Raw genomic sequence first — 23,197 nt, 5'->3', positions numbered from 1 at the left:
TATTTCACAATGCCCCAAAATAACTTTTAAAACAGTATTTATCAAACTGTCTGGAGCCTCTTTCTACCAAAATTAGAGTATCCAACACAAATTATATGTAAGATGTGACTTGAAGATTACTGATTTTTTAATGCTTCCCCAGGATTTATATATCAAATTCAATATTTTCTCCTTCAGATTAGTCACCTTTTGACACTTACACATACATCCCAAATACAATCACTAATTGTCAAGGCCCAGGTACTAGTAAAATTCAGGGCATATGAGTAAGTCTTAATAAATATTCTATGATTGAATGGGTCCATGAATGAATGAGTAAGCAAGTGATAAAAGAAAAAAATGAATTTAGAACCCCCCTTTTAAGGACTTCCTTCCCAGCCAGTAATACTTTCATTTTAATATCTACACTAATGGCAAAGCTTTGTGGTTTGGGGTGAATTGGATTAACTAAAACAGTCAAAAATCATTTAGAATAAGCCTTGAGAATAAGAGACACAATCCATTGGGATAAGGACACTTAGGAAAACACAAGGCATGATCAAAATATTACAAGTCTGACTTTCTCATAATTGGGCTCTGAAGGCAATTCCAGAAATGATTCGAGCATCAACAACTCTGGACTAGGCATGTCAATTGCAGGGTGACTGATTGGAAAGGCTATGGTCATTTGAATGTAGGAAAACTGGCATGCTAATTTTCTATTCCTCTGATTAGGCTTATACATTTAGGGCCAAGGTTTACATAATATTTTGTAAATGTGATTGGGGCAAGGTCCTATAACCTTATTCTAATCTTAAATCCACAAAACCTCATATTTCCAATCTGTATAATGAAGAATCAAACTAGATTCCTATAAACTCCTCCGGTGCTAACATTCAATAATTTTATAAATAAATATGCTAAACATTGCTCACATATCTTCAACCATTTTTACTGTCATTTCAGAGGTTTTGTATTGAAGGAACTGCCCCTTAAACAACCCCAAGGCCTTAAGGGAAATCATGCTTTAAGCTGAAGACCACGAGGTACATGGCTGCCAGAGCAAGAAAAATGGGACAATCTCTCTTTCTCTCTCTCTCTCTTTCTCTCTCTCTCTCTCTCTCACACACACACACACACACACATCTCTGTCCCATTAGCAGCAAACTCTCTCTGTCCCCAAGCAGGGACGATTATAGAGGTCAACATGGTAATTCACTAGTTCACATTCATGTGAAATCACTTATATAATGTATACAGCATAAAGCTGCTCTTCAAATGATTTGTCAACTCTTCACTAAGTAGTTACAACTTCAAAAGCGGAGGAAGTGCCTTCAAATGAAAGTATGACAGCGGGCTTCAGAATGTCCTGCTTCCGATTGTGTCCGAAATATTTTATTCTGTAGATTCCAGGCTGGGCAGTGTCTGGAATATGCCATTCTATCGTTGCATTGCTCTGACCCAGTAATCCCTTGTGCCAATGAAAACTGTTGGTAGAAAACAAACAAGCAAAATCCAACTTTACTCTTAAAAATGTGTAATTAGAAAAATGCATAATTATTCATTTAATGAATATTCAGGAAGTACCTACCATGAGCAAGTCACTATTTAGACACTGAGGATACAGCAATGAACAAAACGGACATAAATACCTATTTTCTAGAAGAGAAACTTTTAAAAAGAAACAGCTATTTGTAGAAATATCTTTACTTGTTCTACCTTTCTAACTACCTAAATTCTATGCATCCCAGGAAGCCTTACCTGATACTCAGAACACAGGATGTCTCCTGCTTTGGAATTGCTACAGCATCCTTTTAGACCTTATCATACTCTGTGTCAATTCACACTTCTTTTCACATCTAGACTCATTTGTTAAAAATACATATTTAGTGAGCACGTGTGCCAGACTCTTTTCTAGAAGTACTGCGGATATAGTAGTGAGCAAGAGAGACACGGTAGAAAGTTTCATGCAGCTTATGTTCTACTTGGGCGGAGATGGAAATAAAGGCAATAAACAAACCAATGCATTTTAAAATTTTAAGAATGGTAAGTGTAATGTAGAAAACAAGACAGAAGCCTCTCTAAGGAGATTTCATTTAAACTGAGTCTACAGAGATCTGGAGGAAGGACATTCTAGGAAGAAGGAACAGAGAATACAAAGTGTCCAAAGCAGGAACAAACTTGGTGCAGCCAAGAAACAGAAAGCAGGTCTGCAGGTACAGGGAACAGTGAACTGTGGAATAACAGTTGAGATGAAAGAAACACATGGGGTCAGATCATGTTGGCCCCTGTAGACCACAGAAGAGAGTTCAGATATTTTTAAAGATACAGTGAGATACAATGGGCTAACCGATTGATGTCCTCAGGTAGAAAGCGAATTCCTTGGGCATAGAGAGCACACTCAACATCCTATGTTTCTCAATAATAGGGCAGTACTCTCAATACATATTTGATGATACTGCTACTAATGAAAAAAGCAGAGGTCTAAACATATTCTCAGTGTTCATTGCTATTCTGACTTTTAGCTTGTGAAAATAATCATCCTTTTTTTATTATCTGCATAACCTTTTTTTAACAGTAAATATCTATTACTTGTTAAAAACTATCCATTCTCTAGAGTTCTAAAGACCAAAGAAAAAATTATGCCCATGTTTATATATGACTATCAAAATGGGCCACGTGGCCAAATCCCTACTTTCAGTTAATCATCTGAACCAGACTAACATACAAGTAATCACTTAGTTTGAAGCAATCTGAATTAGACACAAATTACCAAAAACTTTTCCCACTTACATGCCACTGTTGTGTGGTGTGAAATTTATAGATCTAGGAACAGAAATGTTTTCTTATTTCAGCTACATTGTCAGATCTTCAAAATATCTATCCAGCATAGGAATTTAGTAGCAAAAGGCACAGAGATATGTCATATTATCTCCTCGCTTAAGTCAGTAAGAGTTAAATACCCAAGCCTCTAGTAACTCAAATGAAGAATCACTGGCCATATACAAACATGCCATACATGTCAGGTATAAATTCATTATTTTCCCAACAGAAATCTCAGGCTCTACAGAGATATCGCAACACCCTCACCCAACATTCCTTTCAACCAATTTGCAAGAAAGCTAGTTAGCTTTTTAGGAGTAGTACCTGTGACCATGGAAAAAAGACAGAACTAACAGATGTCTGTAAGAAGAAAAGCCATAACCTCATTAGCACCTAATCTTACATAAGCACACTCCACATTGTTTTGGAGAAAAACAGAATCAAAATGAAGTCTAATAAATCAACTAAATATGTCCAGAAGGCAGTTTGATATCATTAATATCATGTATTGAGTCAGCCTTCCCATTTATCTTCCCTGCATCACAAACCAACTGTTTTCAAGGCTTGAAAGACATATTTAATAGACATGCTCACCGGGTCTCCCAGGAGGCATCATTATACAGTGTCTGCCATGATGCTGAAGTGGCCTCATATTTCTCCACAGTGAGGAAGGTCTGATGAGTCTGAAATGCAATTAATACAACTGATCAGGAACTGCACAGTCACAGGAAGGAAACTGGTTTTAAATAATCCCCTTGTTGACCATATGCTAATTTACCAATACCTTGTGTGAAAATATATTTGCATTTCATCCAAATTCGTAGGTGTTCCTCTTAATATTCTATGCAGTGTCTTCAGAATGTTAATTTATCTAGTCTATTAAAAACCATGACTTTTTTTAGAAATTTGAAAGAACCGTAATTTTGGATCTGATTGCAAATTTTGGAAATTAGGGCAAAGAAGAGACTGGGAATAAAACTTGAGATTTAAAAAAGGCATAAGTCAAACTTTTTCATGACATGTTCATTGATCTGTATTCCAAGACTTTCTCTAGTCACCTCAAGATTTAGGAGGGAAAATGGTAAAATTTCATCATCTTTCCATCTCCAGGTAAATGAATCATTAGCTAATGTACCTCCCTGAGTGAAAGAATTGAAAAAAATACATAAATCTTTCTTGTCCTGGGGTTCTAAAGGCAGTCCTTATATTTTGTTGTAATGGATTCCTAGAAACTAAATCATAAGCAGATTTTATTTCCCCATTGGAAGATTGTTATAATAGAAAAATTTGTTTCAGATGAAGAATCAGTTTAAAATAAAGCACAGATGTGAATAATATGACAAGTTAATAGAGACAAAGGGCATCAATCTGAAGTATCCCTTAAAATTCTTTAGATTGTAGACCTTAAAGGCAGGAATTACGTCTAATTCACCTTTACCCATCATAGTTCTTTACACCTGTTATTTACTGCTGCTCAGAGAACTCTTGGGTGGATGGATCACTTATTTACAGAAAGGTCTTGTATTAATAATTATTTAAAATTCTTCTCTAATTATTCAACTGATGGATTACATTCAATAAAGACGTTTTCATAAGCATGATAACCTGTAAAGAAAGCTCTTTCTGTCCATTTAAGGCAAAATGGCATTGGGAAGGCCTTAGATGGAGCAGGAGATAGGGTGGGCTCTAATGAGTAGGTATAAGGTATAGAATGGAGAACAAGTCTAGGCTTCTGAATATCAGGGACAAAGCATGTGACTATCCTTTCCCCACCTCCCTAACCATAATCTCTTCCAGATGCATAACTAATTAATACAAGTTACTTAATCTCTCTAGGCCTCAGTTTACTCATCTGTAAAACAGGGATAATGAAACTTATTTGGTAGCAGTGAGGATTAAATTAGATTCATGCAATGATATACCTAAAGCACCTAGCCTAGTACCTGCAAATAGTAAACATTCAATAAATAGTGATGATGATATGATGATTACTAATAAAGGAGGGTACTGGAAATTGTTTTATACCCAGTCCCAGAGTATTCTTAGAAAATAATTTTATTACCATTATAGTGCTTTAATCATTTTGTTCTCCAGCTTCTCCATGACAATAATGCTGATAGAATTTTTTCTCCCTAAGGATATCAGATAATAGCCAAACCTAGAGTTTTGATATAACACTTTGATATCTTGAGGAAATATTATAAACATTATAACATCATATATTTATAATATGTAAATATTCCAGCATAGCTTGACTTCCTAGAGAAATTATTTCAAACAGGTGCATATTGTTTATCCAAGCAGCCCAACATTTTTCCCCAATGTTGTATTGGACAATGTCATATTGTCACAATTGTTATCATTGCAATAAATTATATTTTAATGAACAGAAATAGGAAGGCTCATTTGGAAGAAAGGTATTTTGGATTATAAGTGACTATGCCCTGGGAAGAGTAGCTCATTGATAGAGTAAATGCATCCTCAGCTATAGTAAAAAACATGACTTTGAAATCACAGTCATATGCCCACTCTCTTTTGCACTATAAATTTCTTTATTGTTTGAATGTTTACAACTAGATGTCCAATTATTGCTTGTATATTTATAAAAACATTTTAAGGAAGTTATGGAAGAGTAAAATTATTTTATTTTATTAATAGATATATATGCATATAATTTATCATGTCTATGATAAAAACAAAAGTCTGAAATGCTTTGTAAGAAACTGTTAACAGTGATTATCTCTGGAAAGCAGGTTTGTGGGTAGAGGGATATTTTTACATTCTATTTTATGCACTTTTATATTGCTTTTACATTGGACGTGTATTCCATTGTACCATTTTTTAAGATTAATAAATAAATGTCCTGTTAGTGCTAGTGGTAAAGAGTAGGGAAATGGCCAATGCAAGATAAAGTAAAGCACATGGGTCAGGATTCCAAACCAGGTGAGCATCAGGTAGAGAGCTGTGATCATCCTGCAACAGTAGAGGCAGGCCCAGAAGTAGCAATGCTGGAGAAGAAGCCAAAAAGGGAGGAAGGAGGCAAAGATACACTTCACTAGATTGGTCCTTTGGTTATCTGACCATATTTGTAATAATAGAGTTCTAAATTTGAATACAGTCACGTTAGATCTGATGGAGGGTAAACAGGTGGTAAGAAAGTGGCTAAGGGTGGAGAGTGGGAACTGAGCTGTAGCTAGAAACCAAATTCTGGCTAGGAACTGTTCCCTGGTGGAACATATGTGGTAAAAGTTCCTGGTAACCTTTAACTGACCTAGAGCTCATTGCCATCTAATTGGCATGGCATGGGTGGAGCATCATGAAGGATTATGGGGAAGACGTATACATAGAAAGGGAAACTGTTACATAACCAACTTGTTATGTACTTTGTTATATAACCTGTTATATAATCATAACCTGTCAATCACCCCAAAGGGCAAGAAATGACAACCAATCCAAGCAGGAGAAAGGCAGGACAAACTAATGAGCTTAAAAAAAGCAGCTTGTGCTCAGACTTTGGTATCTTCCTCCAAACGGGTGGAGACTGACCCGTTCTGCTCTCTCTGGGATGTATTTTCACTTTGTGTAGCTTCCTTCTTTACTTTCATTCTTTCGTTTATGTGATGAACTGTTTGTATGACATTGTTTTGTCTTTGTGATCACTCTGTCATTGGCTCTACTTAGTGTCAGTACTTATTCTTGACACTAGGAACCAGGGTACCAGAGAACATCCAGAAAAACCTAGCAGTCATGTCTTGGATGCGTATGGAAAAATGTGGCATTAGGTGATTTCATTATTGTGTGAACATCAAAGAGTGTATTTACACAAACCTAGATGGTACAGTTACTACACACCTAGCCTATATGGTGCAGACTATTCCTCCTAGGCTACAAACCTGTACAGCATGTTACTCTACTGAACACTGTCGACAACTGTAACACAGTGGGTATCTGTGTATCTAAACATATCTAAACATAGAAAAGGTAAATAAAATATGGTATTATAATCTTATGGGACCACCATTGGCTATTCAGTCCATCATTGACTGAAACATTATTATGTGGCCATGACTGTACATAAATGGGATTGTGTTCAAATTCACCTCTTCTTGAGAGAAAATTCCATTCTATATGCATTGTGCTATACGTGGTCCTAAGAAGAGCCAGTTATTTTTCTCCTGTGTGCTTTTTCCCAGACTCACTTCACATTAATTGTACCCACTGAAAATATTTTCACACCTACAAAATAAGATGGAAAACAAGTTGGCACATTTTATCTTTATATTCTTAACATCTAGAGGGATATTCAAGTGAATGAATGACTAAAAAGTGGATTTGAATTTGTAAAAGAAAATCATTGATACTTACCCGTTTCTCTGCTGAATTCTTCGGGTTAGCACCTACAAATACAACTTCAGCAACTTCTCCCTGAAAATAAAAACTCATTTGATGACTTTTAATAAAAGGATTTTTGCTGTATTCATATTTGAGGCAATATCTATTATACATTTAGGATTCAGGGTGCCTGTATGGATTCTATTCTACTCAATCAGTGAATTATCTTCTGAGAATATTAGAGAGAATAACCTTTACAATAATAGACACACGAAGTTGTGACTAGTAAATTACTCCAGAATTTTTGGCCAATGAATTTGCTTTTGGTAGACTCAAATACAGACAAAGACCTAGAGCGATAGTTCCTATTGGGTGACAGCACATTAAAAGGGCTTCTTTAGCCCTTATTATTTTCTTACACCTCCCTCCCACATAAATACGGGGGATTGACTGAGTCAAATAAGAGCAGTCAAAACCTCCCGTGAATGACTTACACTTACATTACACTTATATTTATAATTAAACTTATATTTATATAAGATGGAGTGACACCAACCAAACTGAAAAACGTCATCATTCAAAAGGATTTTACTTCAATATGTGTTTGGGGGTGGGGGAGGTGGTGCTAGGGGAAGTAGGGAAGGGATTTGCCGGAGACAAAAGCTGCCCTGGTCCTGCCTAAAAAGCTTAATAACAGGTAAAACAATAGGTAAAAGCAATGAAACTAAGAGCTAGTTCTTTGAAGACACAAATTTCCAAAATCAGGAAGAAAGAGGAAGTATCATTAACAACCCCCAGAAATTAAAAGAATTATAAAGAAATATTAATATTATGAACAACAAAAGAATAAATTTTATATTATATCAACAAATTAAATAACTCAGATGAAATAGGAAATTTCTCAGGAAGAGGCAAATTCCTAGAAAGATATAGATTCCTAAAAAGACAAATTAAATTCCTGGAAAGACATGTAATTGACTCAAGGAAAAAAAACTAGAAAATCTGAATAGACCTATAACAAGTAAAGAAATTGAATTAGGAACTGAAATTTTTACCATAAAGAAAAGCCCAGGTCCATATGGCTGTGCTGGTAAATCCAATTAAATATTTAAAGAAGAAATAATAGCAATCCTTTGCATACTTTTTAAAAAAATACAGAAGTAACCATTGTCCGATTTATGCTTTGAGACCAGTATTATCCTGATACCAAAGGCAGACAAAGACAACACATGAAAAGAAAACTGCAAGTATCCCTCATGGAGATGAGTAGAAAACTCCTTAGCAATATATTAGCGAACATATAGTATTACATGCCATGACTAAAGGGCATTTAACAACTGAAAATCAATTAATGCAATGTACCATATTAAAAGAATAAAAGACAAAACCACATCACCAGTTCAGTAGACACAGAAAACTATTTGTAAAAATTCAACACTCTTTCCTAACAAAAACCCTCAGCAAACTAGACATAGAAGGGAACCTTCTCAGCATGATAAAGGGCATCTATAAAATCCTAAAGAAAACATCATACTAAATGATGAAAAACTGAATACTATTCTCCTAAGATCAGAAATAAGACAAGGAAATCCAGTCTCACAACTTCTATTCAACATTGTGTTGAATCTTGAGCAAAAAGAACAAAGCTAGAGGCATCACATTTCCTGACTTTAAAAGATACTACAAAGCTATAGTGACTAAAACAGTATAGTGCTGGCATAAAAACAGACATATATACCAATGGAATAGAATAGAGAGCCCAGAAATAAACCCATGCATTTATGGCCAATTGATTTTTGACAATGGCGCCAAGAACACACAGTGGGGAGAGGACAGTGTCTTCAATAAATGATGTTGGTAAAACTGGATATCCACATGCAGATGAATGAAATTATACCCCTATCTCACACCATATACAAAAATCAACTCAAAATGGATTAAAGACTTAAACATAATACCTGAAACTATAAAACTACTAGAATAATACACAGGGTGAAAGCTCCATGACATTGGTCTAGGTAATGATTGTTTTAATGTGACCCTAAAAGCATAAGCAATACAAGTGAAAATAGAAAAATGGATTACATCAAACTAAAAACCTTCTGCACAGCAAAGGAAACAATCAACAAAATGAAAAGTCAGCCTAGGGAATGGGAGAACACATTTGCGAACAAAATATCTTAATAAGGGGTTAATATCCAAAATAAATAAGAAACTCAAACAACTCAATAGCAAGAAAACAACCTAATTAAAAAATGGGCAAAATACCTGAATAAACATTTCTCAAAATAAGAAATGCAAATAGCCAACAGATATATGAAAAAATGTTCAACATCACTAATCATCAGAGAAATGCTTCACACTTTTTTGAATGGATATTATCAAAAAGACAAGATATAAATATTGGCAAGGATGTGTAGAAAAGAAAACTCTTTGTACAATGTTGATAAAAATGTAAATTAGTATAGGCATTAGGTAAAAAAGTATGGGGGTTCCTCAAAAAATTAAAAATAGAACTACCATATGATACAACAATACCACTTCCAGGTATATATCCAAAGGAAATGAAGTCAACATATCAAAGAAATACCTGCACTCCCATGTTTATGAATTATTCATAATAGCCAAGATATGGAATCAAACTAAGTATCCAACAATAGATGAATGAATAAAGAAAATATATACACTATGGAATACCATTCAGCCTTTAAAAAGAAGAGAATCCTATTATTCACGACAGCATGGATGAACCTGGAGGACATTACACTTAGTGAAATAAGCCAAGCACAGAAAGACAAATACTGTATGATCTCACTTATATATGGAATCTTAAAAAGTTGAACTCATAGAAGTAGAGCAGAGTGTTGGTTACCAAGGACTGGGAGGTTGGGGGGGTTGAGGAGATGTTGAGCCAAGGATATAAAGTTTCAATTAAATAGAGGTAATAAGCTCACAAGATCTATTGTACAACATAGTAACTATAGCTAATAAAAATGTGTATCTTGAAAATTGCTAAGAGAGTAAATTTTAAGTGTTGTCACCACAGAAAAATAAGTATATGAAGTAATGATAAGTATGTGTGGAATGGCCATTTCACATTCATACATATTTCAAATGTATAAATGTATTACACACTTTTATACACACATACATATTTCAAAAGAGCACACTGTACAAAATAAATATATATGCTTTTTATCAATTTAAAAAACTAAATTAAATTTTTAAAAACCAAAACATTCTATTGGATATTCTAGCCAGTTCACTAAGAAAAAAAAAAAACTATAGACATCCAGAAAAGAAATCCAGAAAGAAATAAGTAAATTTATTTGCAGATGAGATGATACAATATGTAGAAATTATTAAGGAATCCATACCCTCCAAAAAAGTATTGGAACTAAGAAATGATTTAGCAAGGTTGAAGGACACAAGACTGATATAAAAGAGTAATGGTATAATTCCTGCTTCATTCTATATCATATGCTTTTCCTATCCTTGATTTAAGAGACAACTTAGCCCCAGTGAATGGTTCCATGACCATCCATTTAAGAAAAGGAATAAGTTGGATTTTAGAAGTTCAAATTTATACATTTACCCCCAGAAAAATAATTATTTTCCCATTCTCATTACTTTTTCAGAGTTCTACAAAGATAAGAACAATTAATTATCATTATCATTGCTAACAGCTGGTTTATGGCATGATTAGAGGCAGATGGTGACATTAAACAACATCCTTCCCCTCATCCCCAAAAACAGCCCTCTAAAGGATTCAGAGACCTCTGTGAGTCTTACCACTCTGTATTCCAGTTTTGCTGGCTGCAGAACATCCCCAAAAGTTCTGCCTATTGGTGCTCTATCCACAGTATTAGGAATTAATGAAGTTATTAGTTGTTTGAAAAATGGAGGCTCTGGACCTCTGCTCAGGTTGGCTACTGTGTCCTGGAACAGAAAGTATTTGCTTAAGGAGTGCACACACAGAGCCAAAGGGCTTTTCCCCAGCCCTTCACTCCCAGAAATGCCTTCACTGAAGGAAGTATGTGCATGCACATGCACGCATGCATGCACACACACACAAATACACACACACACACTCCAAGAGCCAACAACGTTTAACAAAATGTGAGGGCAACCTTGCTAAAATGTGAGCCTAGAGGTCCATAATTTAAACTTTCGTCATTAGAAGAAAATTTTGGTTATAGGTAACTGTACATTCCCCTAGGCAGTGGGGTTTAGTGATCCAAGTGCAAGCTTGGAAGCACACTGCTCAGGTTTAGATTCTGGGACAGAGAACTGTGTGACTTTGGACAGGGGCCTAACACATGATAAGCAAGCTTTCATAACATGACACAAATTCTCCTTTGAATTTTCAAAAAGTATTGAGCTTCTTTCACCCACAGTCAGTATCAAGCTTTTTTTTCTTGCAGCCTTGTGCTAATACAAGAATATAATAAATACTTTCTTTATTTAAAATATTTAAGATCAGCCTACATCCTGACTGGTTTAATCTATGTTTTCCAACAAATGTACCATTTTAATAGTGCCATTAAAATGCAAATCTCAATTTTTAAATAGCCCATGATATATATTTAATGTTCTTTAATCCTCACATTATATATTTAATTTTTACAACAGCATGTGAGGCAGGTATTCATTACCAGTCCCATTTTACAAATGAGAAAATGGGCTAGGAGATAATGGGTTTTTTTAAGATCACATAGCTAGTCTTAAGGTGTACAACCATAAAGTTGACTGTGAAACAAATTTCTGCAAAACGAATGCATTTTTTTAATCACTGAAGATCACTATAAAATTTGAAGAATTTATTTTTGTGGGAAGAACTATAGACCTATGACTGTAATGAAATTTAAACAGTGGCTATCTCTAGGGAGGGGTTATAGGGTTATACTTTCCTATACAATCTGAATATCATATAAGTAGGTTTAGCTTTCAGGATATAAATAAATAAAAATAGTTCTACTCTGGAAAAAATAAATGTTATTATATAAGGGTCTGTTTATTATTTTAAGCTCTTTATCCTGTTTGTTGAGTGATCCTCTGGCACCACAATTATAGCTTCATAAATAACTACATCCCAAAAAGAAGATTTCAGCAAGTGAAGTTGTTTTAAATCAAGTAAACTTGTTCAGCTTTATGTATTTTAGGCATATGCAAGGTGTGCATTCCAAGGTACTGCTGTACTTCAAATCTAAACCCCCATTGATTATAACAACTTACATTATTTCTTGAACCACTAAGAAAGTAAAAACATGCTACAAAACATAAGATTCATCGGATTAAAAAGTGCATCCCAATTTCAAAGATATTGCAATGTGGAAAGTGGGCCTTTCAGAAGTGATGACCTACTCAACTCTCGGAGGGCAGAAAATCTGGCAAAGATTAGAGAACACTGGTCCAAGTCTCGGTTACACTTAGGGTTATAGCTATCTTTATAATTACCTTGACCACTTATCTCCAAGCCCATTTGCTCACCTGAAAAATGGGGGAAAATGAGATCTCCTTACTTCACGTGATGGTTGTAAGGATAATAAGATGCCCTATCTGAAAAAAGCTGCCTCTACTAAAGAATGTTAACTAAATCTGAATTTTACTACCAGTAAAATTTCGTTTCTTTTCGTAGAGATACCACATTGCTATAACTTTTTTAAAATATAAAGGCTGTCAAAGAAACGGAACACTGAAAGCTAAGGTTCTCTCTCGCTTCACCATACATCTGCTCACCCTAACATCCCCCTGCCACACACAAACACATAGGCACACGCTATTCGATTACCGTAGCAATGGCCTTAGCAAGGCCTCTGAAGAGCTGGATGTAGGCAGACAGAGTGTGTGGCCCGTAAATTGTAGATGCTGCCTCGTACCGTTGCACCTGCAGGAGAGGGAGGGGAAGTTGTACATAGTTCTGCACCTTTCTATCTGTTTATAGTGGTGTAGCATTTTAGGTGAGGGTGATGCTTGAACATCTCACATAATTCAAAACTGACAGAATCTTCGAGATTGTTTATGACAAAAAAGGGTGGGCATTTCCATTTACCAGCCAAAGTAAATGGCTTCCATCAACTACTTGTTAAAGGCACTGGATTCTCTTTGCTTATGCTATTTAGACTGTCGCTCCATTTAATCTGAAAGAGAGTGCAAGCTCCTGAGCTTTGGTCAATTGCAAGTATTTGCAATATTGATGTTTCCCCCCAGGGCATGCATCAGGAGAAAAATCAAAGAAAAAAGTCCTAGTCACTCTTGGATAAATTGCACGCTGATGGTACTAACTGGAGAAGGACATTTAATCCATCATGGAGCCGTGAAAGAGAGCCAAATGCATCTCCTTTCACCGGCCTCCAAGCCTTTGGTTGTTCCACAGAAACCCTGAAGTCGTCTAATCTAAAACAGACCTCATCGTTCATCACAGACATACCAGCTTCCCCCCCAACATTCTTCACCTCAGTGAATGACTGAGGTCTCCCATGTGAGGATCATCTGGCAGTTACCTTAGACTCCTCTCTCTCTCTACATCCTGTAAGTTTCCAAATCTGGCAGTCCTACCTCCATAAAATCTGTTCAGTTCTTCCATTTTCCTGTCTCTACTGCTTTTCCCTTATTCAAACCCTGATCTCTCACCCAGATCTTAACTACAGCTTCTTAATCAACTCTCTGCCTCTACACATTCCCTTCCAATTCATTTTCTACACTGCCATCCTATTGTCCTTTCTAAATCATAAATATGATCAGAGAATTTTCTTGCTTTGAATCCTACTGCAGGTCCCCAAAGCCTTCCTTATCGAGTCAAAGCCCTGTAGCGTAGCTTATACGACTCCATCAACTAACCCCTGCCTCCCACCCTAACCCTGTCACATTAGCATCACCCTCAACATACTTACCCCATGGTACTCAACTAATTGTGGCCCATTGATGTGCTGAGTCTGCCCATCAAGACCTTTGCATATGTAGCTCCCTCTATATGGAACACCTTCTTAATTTTTATTTGCCTGACTAATCCTCACTTTTTCTCAAGAACTCAGACAGATGTTACATCGTCCTGAACAGTCCCATTCCTCAAATATCCAGTCTAGACTAGTGTTCTTTCTCCTTATTTTTCTATCACCTTGTGCATCCCTTTCATGGAAATGTAATCATCTGCTTTCCTCTGTCTTTGTACTAGACCATGAACTTCCAGTGGTCTTGAGAACAAGGACAGATTCTTTTCATTGTTATGTCTCAGAAAGTGGCTAGCACAGTATCTGTCACAACACATATCTGTTAAATGAACAAATTGGCTAATTAATAGTAATCCTTGCAGAAGCCTATCCCTCACCCAGGAGACAAGATAATAGGGGTTCTTAAGCTTGTTTGTGCTATGGACTTCTTTGGCAGTCTGTTGATACCTAAGGACCTCTCTCAGAATAATTTTTCTAAATGCATAAAATAAAATACATGGGATTGACAAAGGAAACAAATTAGATTGAAACACATCTACCAAACTATAATAAACCAATTTTGTGACATAGTAACTTATATGCTTCTTTATTATGCTACTGAACAACAAGATCTAGCTGTAGATCTATTAACTACTGTGATTTTAAAATAGCAATAAAAGATAGATCAACTATATGTGATATGCAGATATCCAGATCTGCAACTGTAGGTGATATGAAAATATCTAGTTCCTATTGGTGACAGTGAGAGGTACTGCTAATATTATTTTTTGTTTGTTGCCTACATTTAAAATTGAAGGAAATGCTAAAGATAGAGAATAGTGGGAAAAGGATGTAATTATTCCTATCCAAGTTCACCTCAGTTAAGACTTTATTCAACAGGATTTCCTAGAAGACAGGGACCTTCAGTAAAGCCAACAGGGGGCAGCAGGGCAGATTCCACTACTAGTATCACTGAATATTTGCCAAGAGACTGCAAATGCCTCTGTCTGGACTCCCATAATATTCCAGCAGATATATTAGAAGTCATTAATTGTGGGACTCTAGACTGTTTTCATATTTATAACTACTATGGTTAATAAGTACTTCGGCTGCTTTATAAGCATTTATAACTATTTATAAGCAAGGAAACATTACCAGCCACCATCCTCCACCAGGCTCTCTGGGACTCTGTTTCTTAATGTATGTCATGAATATAATAATACCCTACTTCAGGACATACTGTGAGGATTACTTAAGATTACACTGGCAAAGTGCTTAACTAGTGCATTCAATAAACAGCAGCTACCAGTAGGACTTTTCCCAGGTTCTATGAGACTTAAGGTATCGGATGCATTATGAATAGAGTTAGGAATATTGTATGGCACAAATCAGGCCTATTATCAGTGCCCCTGACAAAATAATCAATTTCAGGGAAAGTGGAAGTCAGTGAGACTAGAATTCTGCCTGAACTTGGAAATGATAAACTTGAAACTCCCAAATGATAAACGATAAGCTTCTGACTTAGCATTCTCTTATCTGTCCTACCTAAATACAAAGTAATCTCTCAGAAACGAGTTTGGGGAAGTTTAGAAAGAAAGTGCATTTAACACAATAGTCTTGATCAGGGTGCAATTCATTTAAATGATGAGAAATTTTTGCTTTACCTGGTATTCTTCATAAGTGGCAATGTAATGAGTATAGACATTGCATAGACCCGAAATAACGACAGTCATATTCTCCATCCCATACAATGAAAATTCCTAGGAGGGAAAAGTAAAGCCCAATAAAATTACTCTTCATCTTAAGAGTATATTATTATCCCAGTTATATTTAACACACAATCATTAATGTGAATTTTTAGTGTAAGATGTCTCTTTTAACAAAATTCTTCCCCATGATTAAAACTTCCTGGGAATGCAGAGGTATCAAAGAGTCCTTAATGAAAAAAGTTAGAGCCATAACACTGCATTACAGTTGGATAAATCAGTGGGTCTATGAAAATCTTAATGATCACATTTGCAGGTGTAGAATCTTCTTTTTGCTAAAATAGAGATTTTTTAAAATCAATTTCCTAAAAAATATAACGGGTAGGTATTAGCTAACCAGAATAGTTATTTTCAGCTCCAGGTAACAAGATATTTGTTAGGTCATTTTAGAAACATTACAATACTACTTGAATGTAAAAATAATCATAATACAGTACAGATAAAATACAGAATTCCCCAAATATGATATACTTTATTTAGACTGTTCATAGGAATTTAGGATATTAAGGTATGTAGGAGTTATTTACTATTTAATCTATAAAATAATTATCGTTTCAAATTATTAATACATAAATATCAATAGAATATTTTTAACATAATGATAGTTCACTTATATTTTTTAAGTTTGGTTCTTCTTCCACCAATATTTCATATTCATCTCTAGCCAATAATTTCAAGAAGTGTGGAAATTTAGTTGTCTTAGGAAGAATTAATTTAAAAGGTACCAGATAGGGAATTCTTTCTTCTGTACAAATATGAATGTGTAGATATTTTATTTCATTTTTAACTTACTGCTTGAACTGCCTCTCGAAGTCTCCGTCCAGACATGGTCCTGAGTCAAGAAGACAGAATTACGTAAATGCTTTCCTATTCAGAATGTGTGCAACGATGCAGAAAGACTTTCAGTGAAAGCCAAAAAGTCGCCCTGGCTCGTCACACAATAGTAAAACAAACGTAGGAATTCAATGATGATGCAGAGCTAACCTTGAGCTTTTTTCCCTGACTATCCTATCTTTAAAACAAATTCTAAACTGAAAACAGTCCACTTGACCAAAGGAGGGAAACAGAATCAGCGAACATCACTGGCAAAAGATTACCATCATTTCCCATTCTTGAGTCAACAAAATATATCAGTTGCATCCTATGTTATTAAAATAAGTAAGAGCCGAGGCAGGTAGAAAGTGTACTACTGTTGCTGCCTATGAAAGAACTTACCATTTGTTTCATTCATTGAATCCTTCAATAAAACACTGAGCATCTACTACATACCAGGCCCACTTCTAGGTGCTAAGGATTCAGCAGTATGGAGCTTACATTCTAGGGAAGGGAGATGGTCAATGAGCAAATAAAAAAGTGAGATGACAATAAGCGCTATGGAGAATAATCCAGCAGGCGAAGGATGAAAGGGAGGGGTGGTGGCCACTGTGGTGATGATGGTGGTAAGGCAGGTGCTGGTGTGGTGGTGGTGGTGGTAGGGGTAGGTGGTGGCAGTAGCAGTGGTAGGTGAAGACTATTTTATACAGGGTGAGCAGGACTGGCACCCCTGTTAGAGATTTGAGCAAAGAATTGAAGGGAAAAAAGACTTGGCCATGGGGACAACTGGAGGGAAAGTGTTCTAGGCAGAAGGAACCATAAGTTCAAAGGCCCTGAGACAAGAACATCCCTGATGAGTCTGGGAAGTACAGTGAAGTCAAGGTGGCTGCAGCAGAGGTGAGCAAAGGGGAGAGAGGTAAGAGACTGGATCAGAGAATTTGCTGAGGACCAGAGTGTGCAGGAGCTTGTAGGTTTGAGGGTTTACCTGGAATGAGAGGGGAAGCTGTTTTGAGCAGAGTAGTGGCATGATTTAACTTATGTTTTAAAAGGTTTAGTCTGGCTGCTATGCTGAAAAAAAAAAAGACTATAGAGGAGTAAGGATGGAATTAAGTAGACCAGATAGGAGGTTATTGCAATAACCTGGGTGAGAGATCATGGTAGCTTAGACCAGGGGGGAAGTGACAGAAAGTGTTGGGTACAATATACAAAATTTGCTGAAGGGGTGAAAGAGAAAAAAATAGAAAAATAGAGAATTCAGGGATGACTCCAAGGCATAGGGCCTGACCAGCCGGAAGGATATAAAATTGCCACTTACTGAGATAGGAAAGACTGCATAACCAGCAGGTTTAAAACATTCTTTCAAGTGCCTCTATTTTAATATTATTTCAAGTCTTTCTACTGACATAATAATTCATGGCATCATTTGCATTTGGAATATGTTTTTAAATTTTCATATTTTCTTCAAGTTACCCACCAGTAATAGGCAAATGGAGATTTATTTTTCAGAGGCCCCACCAAAAGAGGGTCGGAATATTTGTCATTGTTGCCAAATAGTTCAGTAGGATACCAAGAGGTCAGTAAAGAATTATCTTCCCATGATAAGAAAGGATTCCAATAGAAATGCACACAAAATAAACACACTTTTAACTAAGAAAAAGAACTTACGTAAGCTCCCCAGGAATGGCAGTTATGGCCAAGGACCCAAGAGTAATAATCTGAACATCAACAATATCTGGATGCCAGGGGTGAGGTATTGATAGCTAAGAACCCAAAATAAACAAAAAAAGTGGTGTTAGGAATGTTATTCTTTCTATGATGGTCACAGCAACTCCTTTATTAAAGCATTTGAAATGTCTCAAGCTGATTTTTGTTTTTATCCTATTATAGAATTTATTTCTAATTTATGATATAATATTAAACATTCTATATGGGTATTTATGTCCTGGTCCTAACATGTAAATCTCAAATGTCAATGACCCATTAACCTGGTCTCATTAATGAAGTTTTTGGCGGGTTTGTCATTATGCAATCACGATGTATAGCAGATAACTAAGGGTTCACCTAAAGTATTATGAGTGACTATCCTTATATGAGATAAATAAGGAATTCCACTTAGAGTAATTGAACTTAATGATTTCTCTTTTTACTCTACTAACACTTTAAGTTTACAGTTCCCAAGTCTTGCCTTATTTTCCAAGGTTTCTCCAAGAGAATCTACCTTTTCCATATTCAGATGAGTGTAGAGTCTATCCCTCCCTTCCTTCCTTTCCTCTTTTTCTTTTTCCCTAAGAATTTTAATAGATTCTGAAAAAAATCTATTTTTAAAATGTTTCTATTTCAACAATCCATGTTTTTATGAATACTGGAATGATATTTTGACATTTAGAATGTGAAAATATACATTCCAAAAATGTTAAAATTGTTTTAGTTAATAATGTTGCCTGAATTGTGAGAAAATTTGGACATAAACATGTTTCTTTTTATATGACCTGAGATGTTTTCCTCGGTGGAGTATTCTATGTTCCAGAAAGGACTCCCTTCCTAGAACTAACATAAATGAATTCTGAATAAAATAAATGTTAATCTTATTCTTCCTTTCCCATAATTCTAATTGTTTCATTTATTTATCAGAAATGCTATAAGGGAAATCAGTATATTTACTAACCATAACCCTTATTTCTTAGAGTTAGACTTATAGAATCCATATTTTTAATATTAAAAATTCAATTTGAAAATATCTAAATAGAACCTCCCATCTCAGTAGATGTCTATCATTCATTATCTGACAGTTCACAAATTTAAAAATAACATTATACTAATTTCACTATGATAATGAAAATGCATCACCTCTCCAGTGTGAAGGAGGATTGGCTTTGGCTTATGACATTCCTTGATTTCTTCAGATGGCTTGCCCAGGAGCTGGTCCCGAATGGTGTCCCAAAATGGATCCCCTTCTGTTTTCCCTATTAGGAATGTTATGATTAACATAATTCCCTGAAACAAGTCATTATTCTGATAAATATTGTACAATAATCCTTTTAGGAGTTTCATAGATTTTATTAAGGTTGTTGTTCAATGATTCCAAACAGTTTGAATAATATTAATACAAGAGACAGAATTTCCTGTGCATCATAAAATAAGAACCATTATTTAATTAGATCCTCAGTGTGGTCAAGGGAATAACAGAAGATATTTTAATCAATATGCTTAAAGTTTTATTTCTATTACTCTTGCTCATCCATGTTGCAGATAAAACAATCTGACATAATTAACTGTAGATTTATGAACTAAATCACCCTTTTCCTGTTTTGAGAACTAAAAATGACACCTCCAACTCACAATACCAGTTGTCTGACTTGTGTTCCCTGAAAGAACCTCTCCTGAATCCTTATTTAATTCAACAATAATAGTGGAACTTTCAATAAATCATTTTCAATAATGGATAGAACTAGGCAGAAGACCAACAGGGAAATAGAAAACTTGAACAACACTAGAAACCAATTAGACCTAATATATAGCCCATAGAATACTCCATCTGACAACAACAGACTATACATTCTTCTCAAGTGTACATGGAACATTATCCTGGATATACCATGTGCTGGTTATAAAATAAACCTTAATAAATTTTAAAGGGCAGAAATAACACACAGTATGTTCACAATTACAATAAAATGAAATAAATAAATAACAGGAAAAACTTGGGAGAACTCACAAATATGTAAAATTAAGCAGCATGATCCTAAATAGCTAATGATGAAAGAAGCAGTCAAATGAAAATCCAAAAATACTTTATCATGAAAGAAAATGAAGACCCAACACATCCAAACATATGGGATGTAGTGACAGCAGTGCTCAGTGGGAAATTTATAGCTCTAAATGCCCATATTAATGAAGAGAAAGATCTCAAACCAATAACCTAACTTCTACCTCAAGACAGGGAAAAAGAAGAGCAAATAAACCTAAATCAAGCAAAAAGAAGGAAATAAAGATTACAAAAAATTAATTAAACAGAGCATGGAAAAATAATAGAGAAAATTAATTAAAACAAAAGCTGGTTCCTTGACAAAATCAACAAAATTGACAAACCTTTAACTAGATTGACCTAGAAAGGTAGAGAGAAGATTTAAATTACTAGAATCAGAAATTAATATTAACTTTAAAGAAATAAAAAGAATTATAAAGGAATACGCCAATAAATTAGATAGCTTAGATGAAACAGACAAACTTCTAGAGAGATACAAACTATCAAAACTGACTTAAGGAGAAACAGGCAATCTAAATAGGCCTATAAAAAGTAACGAGATTAAATTAGTAATATTTTAAGAAAATTACCTACAAAGAATAGCCCAGTTCAGATGGCTTCACTGCTGAATTCTACCAAAGAAGAATTAATACCAACTTTACAAAAACTCTTCCCAAAAAATAGAAGACGGAATACTTCTTAACTCATTCTGTGAGGTCAATATTACCCTTATACAAAACCACACAAAGATATCACAAGAAAGGAAAACTACATATCAATGTTTCTTATGAATGTGCACACAAAAATCTACAACAAAATACTAGCAAAGTGAATACAGCAACATATAGAAAGAATTGTTATATACCATGCCTAACTGGGATTTATTCTAGGAATGCAAGGTAGGTTTAACATTCCAAAATTGATTAACATAGTATAATAAACATACTAATAGAATTTTTTTAAATCACATGATCATCTCAACAAACAAAGAAGAAAGCATTTGACAAAAATCCAATACTGTTTCATGATAATAGCACTCACCAAACTAGAAATAGAAGTCAATTCTTCAACCCAATAAAAGGCATCAATAAAAAACCCACAGTTAACATTATATTTGATGATAAATGACTGAAAACTTTCCCCCTACTAGCAGGACCAACACAAAGTATTTACTCTTGCCACTTCTATTCAACATTGTGCTGAAGGTTGTACCCATAAAAATAAATAAAAGACATCCAGGTTGCAAAAGAAGAATTAAAACTGTGTCTATTTGCATATGACATGAGCTTGTATATAGAAAACCCTAAACCGCGCATGGTGGCTCACGACTGTAATCCTAGCACTTTGCAAAGCCAAAGCAGGAGGATCACTTGAAGCCAGAAGTTCAAGACCCTATCTCTACAAAAAATTTCTAAAATTAGCCAAATGTGGTGTCATGTGCCTGCAGTCCTAGCTACTTAGGAGGCTGCGGATGGAGGATTGCTCGAGCCAGGAGTTGGAGGTTGCAGTGAGCTGTGATTAGGCCACTGTACTCCAGCCTGGGTGACAGAGCGAGACCCTATCTCTAATAGAAAAAAGAAGAGGAGAGGAGAGGAGAGGAAAGGAAGAGGGGAGAGAGACAAAAAACAAAACCCTAAATAACCCATAAAAAAAATAGAAGAAATGCATTCAGCAAGGTTGCAGGATACAAAGTCAATATACAAAATCAATTGTATGTGTGTATACTTTCTATGAAAAATCCAAAGATGAAATTAAGAAAACAATTCCACTTATAATAGTATCAAAAAGTATAAAATACTTAGAAATAAATTTAACAAAAGAATTATAAAATTTACACTCTGCAAACCGTAACACATTGTTGAAAAAAATTAAAGAAGATGTAAATATATGGCAAAACATCCATGTCCATGGATCAGAAGACGTAATATTGTTAAGATGGCAATACTTCCCAAATTAGTCTACAGACTCAATGCAATTCTTATCAGAATCCCAGCTGACTTCTTTGTAGAAATTTATAAGCTGATTCTAAAATTCATGTGAAATTACAAAGGACCCAGAATAGTCAAAACAATCTTAGAACAGAAAAACAAAGTAGGAGGACTCATACATTCCAATTATAAAACAGTGACCAAGACAGAGTGACACTAGCACAAAGCTAGGCATGTAGATCAATGCAATAGAATTGAGAATCTAGAAATAAAACCACATCTATGGTCAACTAATTTTTAACAAGTATGCCAATATTATTCAGTGAGTAAAGAATAGCCTTTTCTTTTTTTCTTTTGTTTTTTTTTTGAGACAGAGTCTCACTCTGTCACCCAGGCTAGGTAGGGGCTAGAGTGCAGTGGCATCATCATAGCTCACTACAACCTCAAATTCCTGGGCTCAATTGATGCTCCTGCCTCAGCCTCCCAAGTAGCTGAGACTATGGGTATTCACCACCTCATCTGGCTAATTTTTCAATTATTTTTATTAGAGACAGGGTCTCATTCTTGCTCAGGTTGGTGTTGAACTACTTAACTCAAGCAATCCTCCCACTTTAGCCTCCCAGAGTGCTAGGATTACAGTGAGCCACAGCACCCAGTGTCTTTTCAATAATGATGCTGGGATAACTGGATAGCCATATATAAAAATAACAAAGGTGGGCCCTTACCTCACACCACATACAAAAATTAACTTAAAATGGGTCAAAGACTTAAATCTAAGAGCTAAAACTATAAAACTTTTAGAAAATAGGGGTAAATTTTCATCACACCAAATTTGGCAAAAGATTCTTTTATATGCCACCAAACCATGAGTAACAAAAAAAT

General features: G+C 35.2%; 1 protein-coding gene across 1 annotated transcript; it reads right to left on the bottom strand.

The window, feature by feature from the left end:
- Positions 1-1,201: 1,201 nt before the first annotated feature.
- On the bottom strand, positions 1,202-19,643 carry LOC123649613 (putative neutral ceramidase C). Its single transcript, XM_045567760.1, has 9 exons — positions 19,490-19,643; positions 18,308-18,402; positions 16,622-16,661; positions 15,728-15,823; positions 12,926-13,021; positions 10,927-11,073; positions 7,168-7,227; positions 3,397-3,485; positions 1,202-1,466 (listed from the first exon to the last, which is right to left on the bottom strand). The coding sequence occupies exons 1-9, from the start codon at positions 19,628-19,630 to the stop codon at positions 1,277-1,279; spliced, it is 954 nt and encodes a 317-aa protein (XP_045423716.1). The 5' UTR covers positions 19,631-19,643; the 3' UTR covers positions 1,202-1,276.
- Positions 19,644-23,197: the final 3,554 nt, after the last annotated feature.

This window comes from Lemur catta, chromosome 14, assembly GCF_020740605.2.
Source record: "Lemur catta isolate mLemCat1 chromosome 14, mLemCat1.pri, whole genome shotgun sequence".
NCBI lineage: Eukaryota > Metazoa > Chordata > Mammalia > Primates > Lemuridae > Lemur > Lemur catta.
Note: the sequence above shows the minus strand (reverse complement) of the source record. Positions and strands in the feature narration are given on the sequence as shown.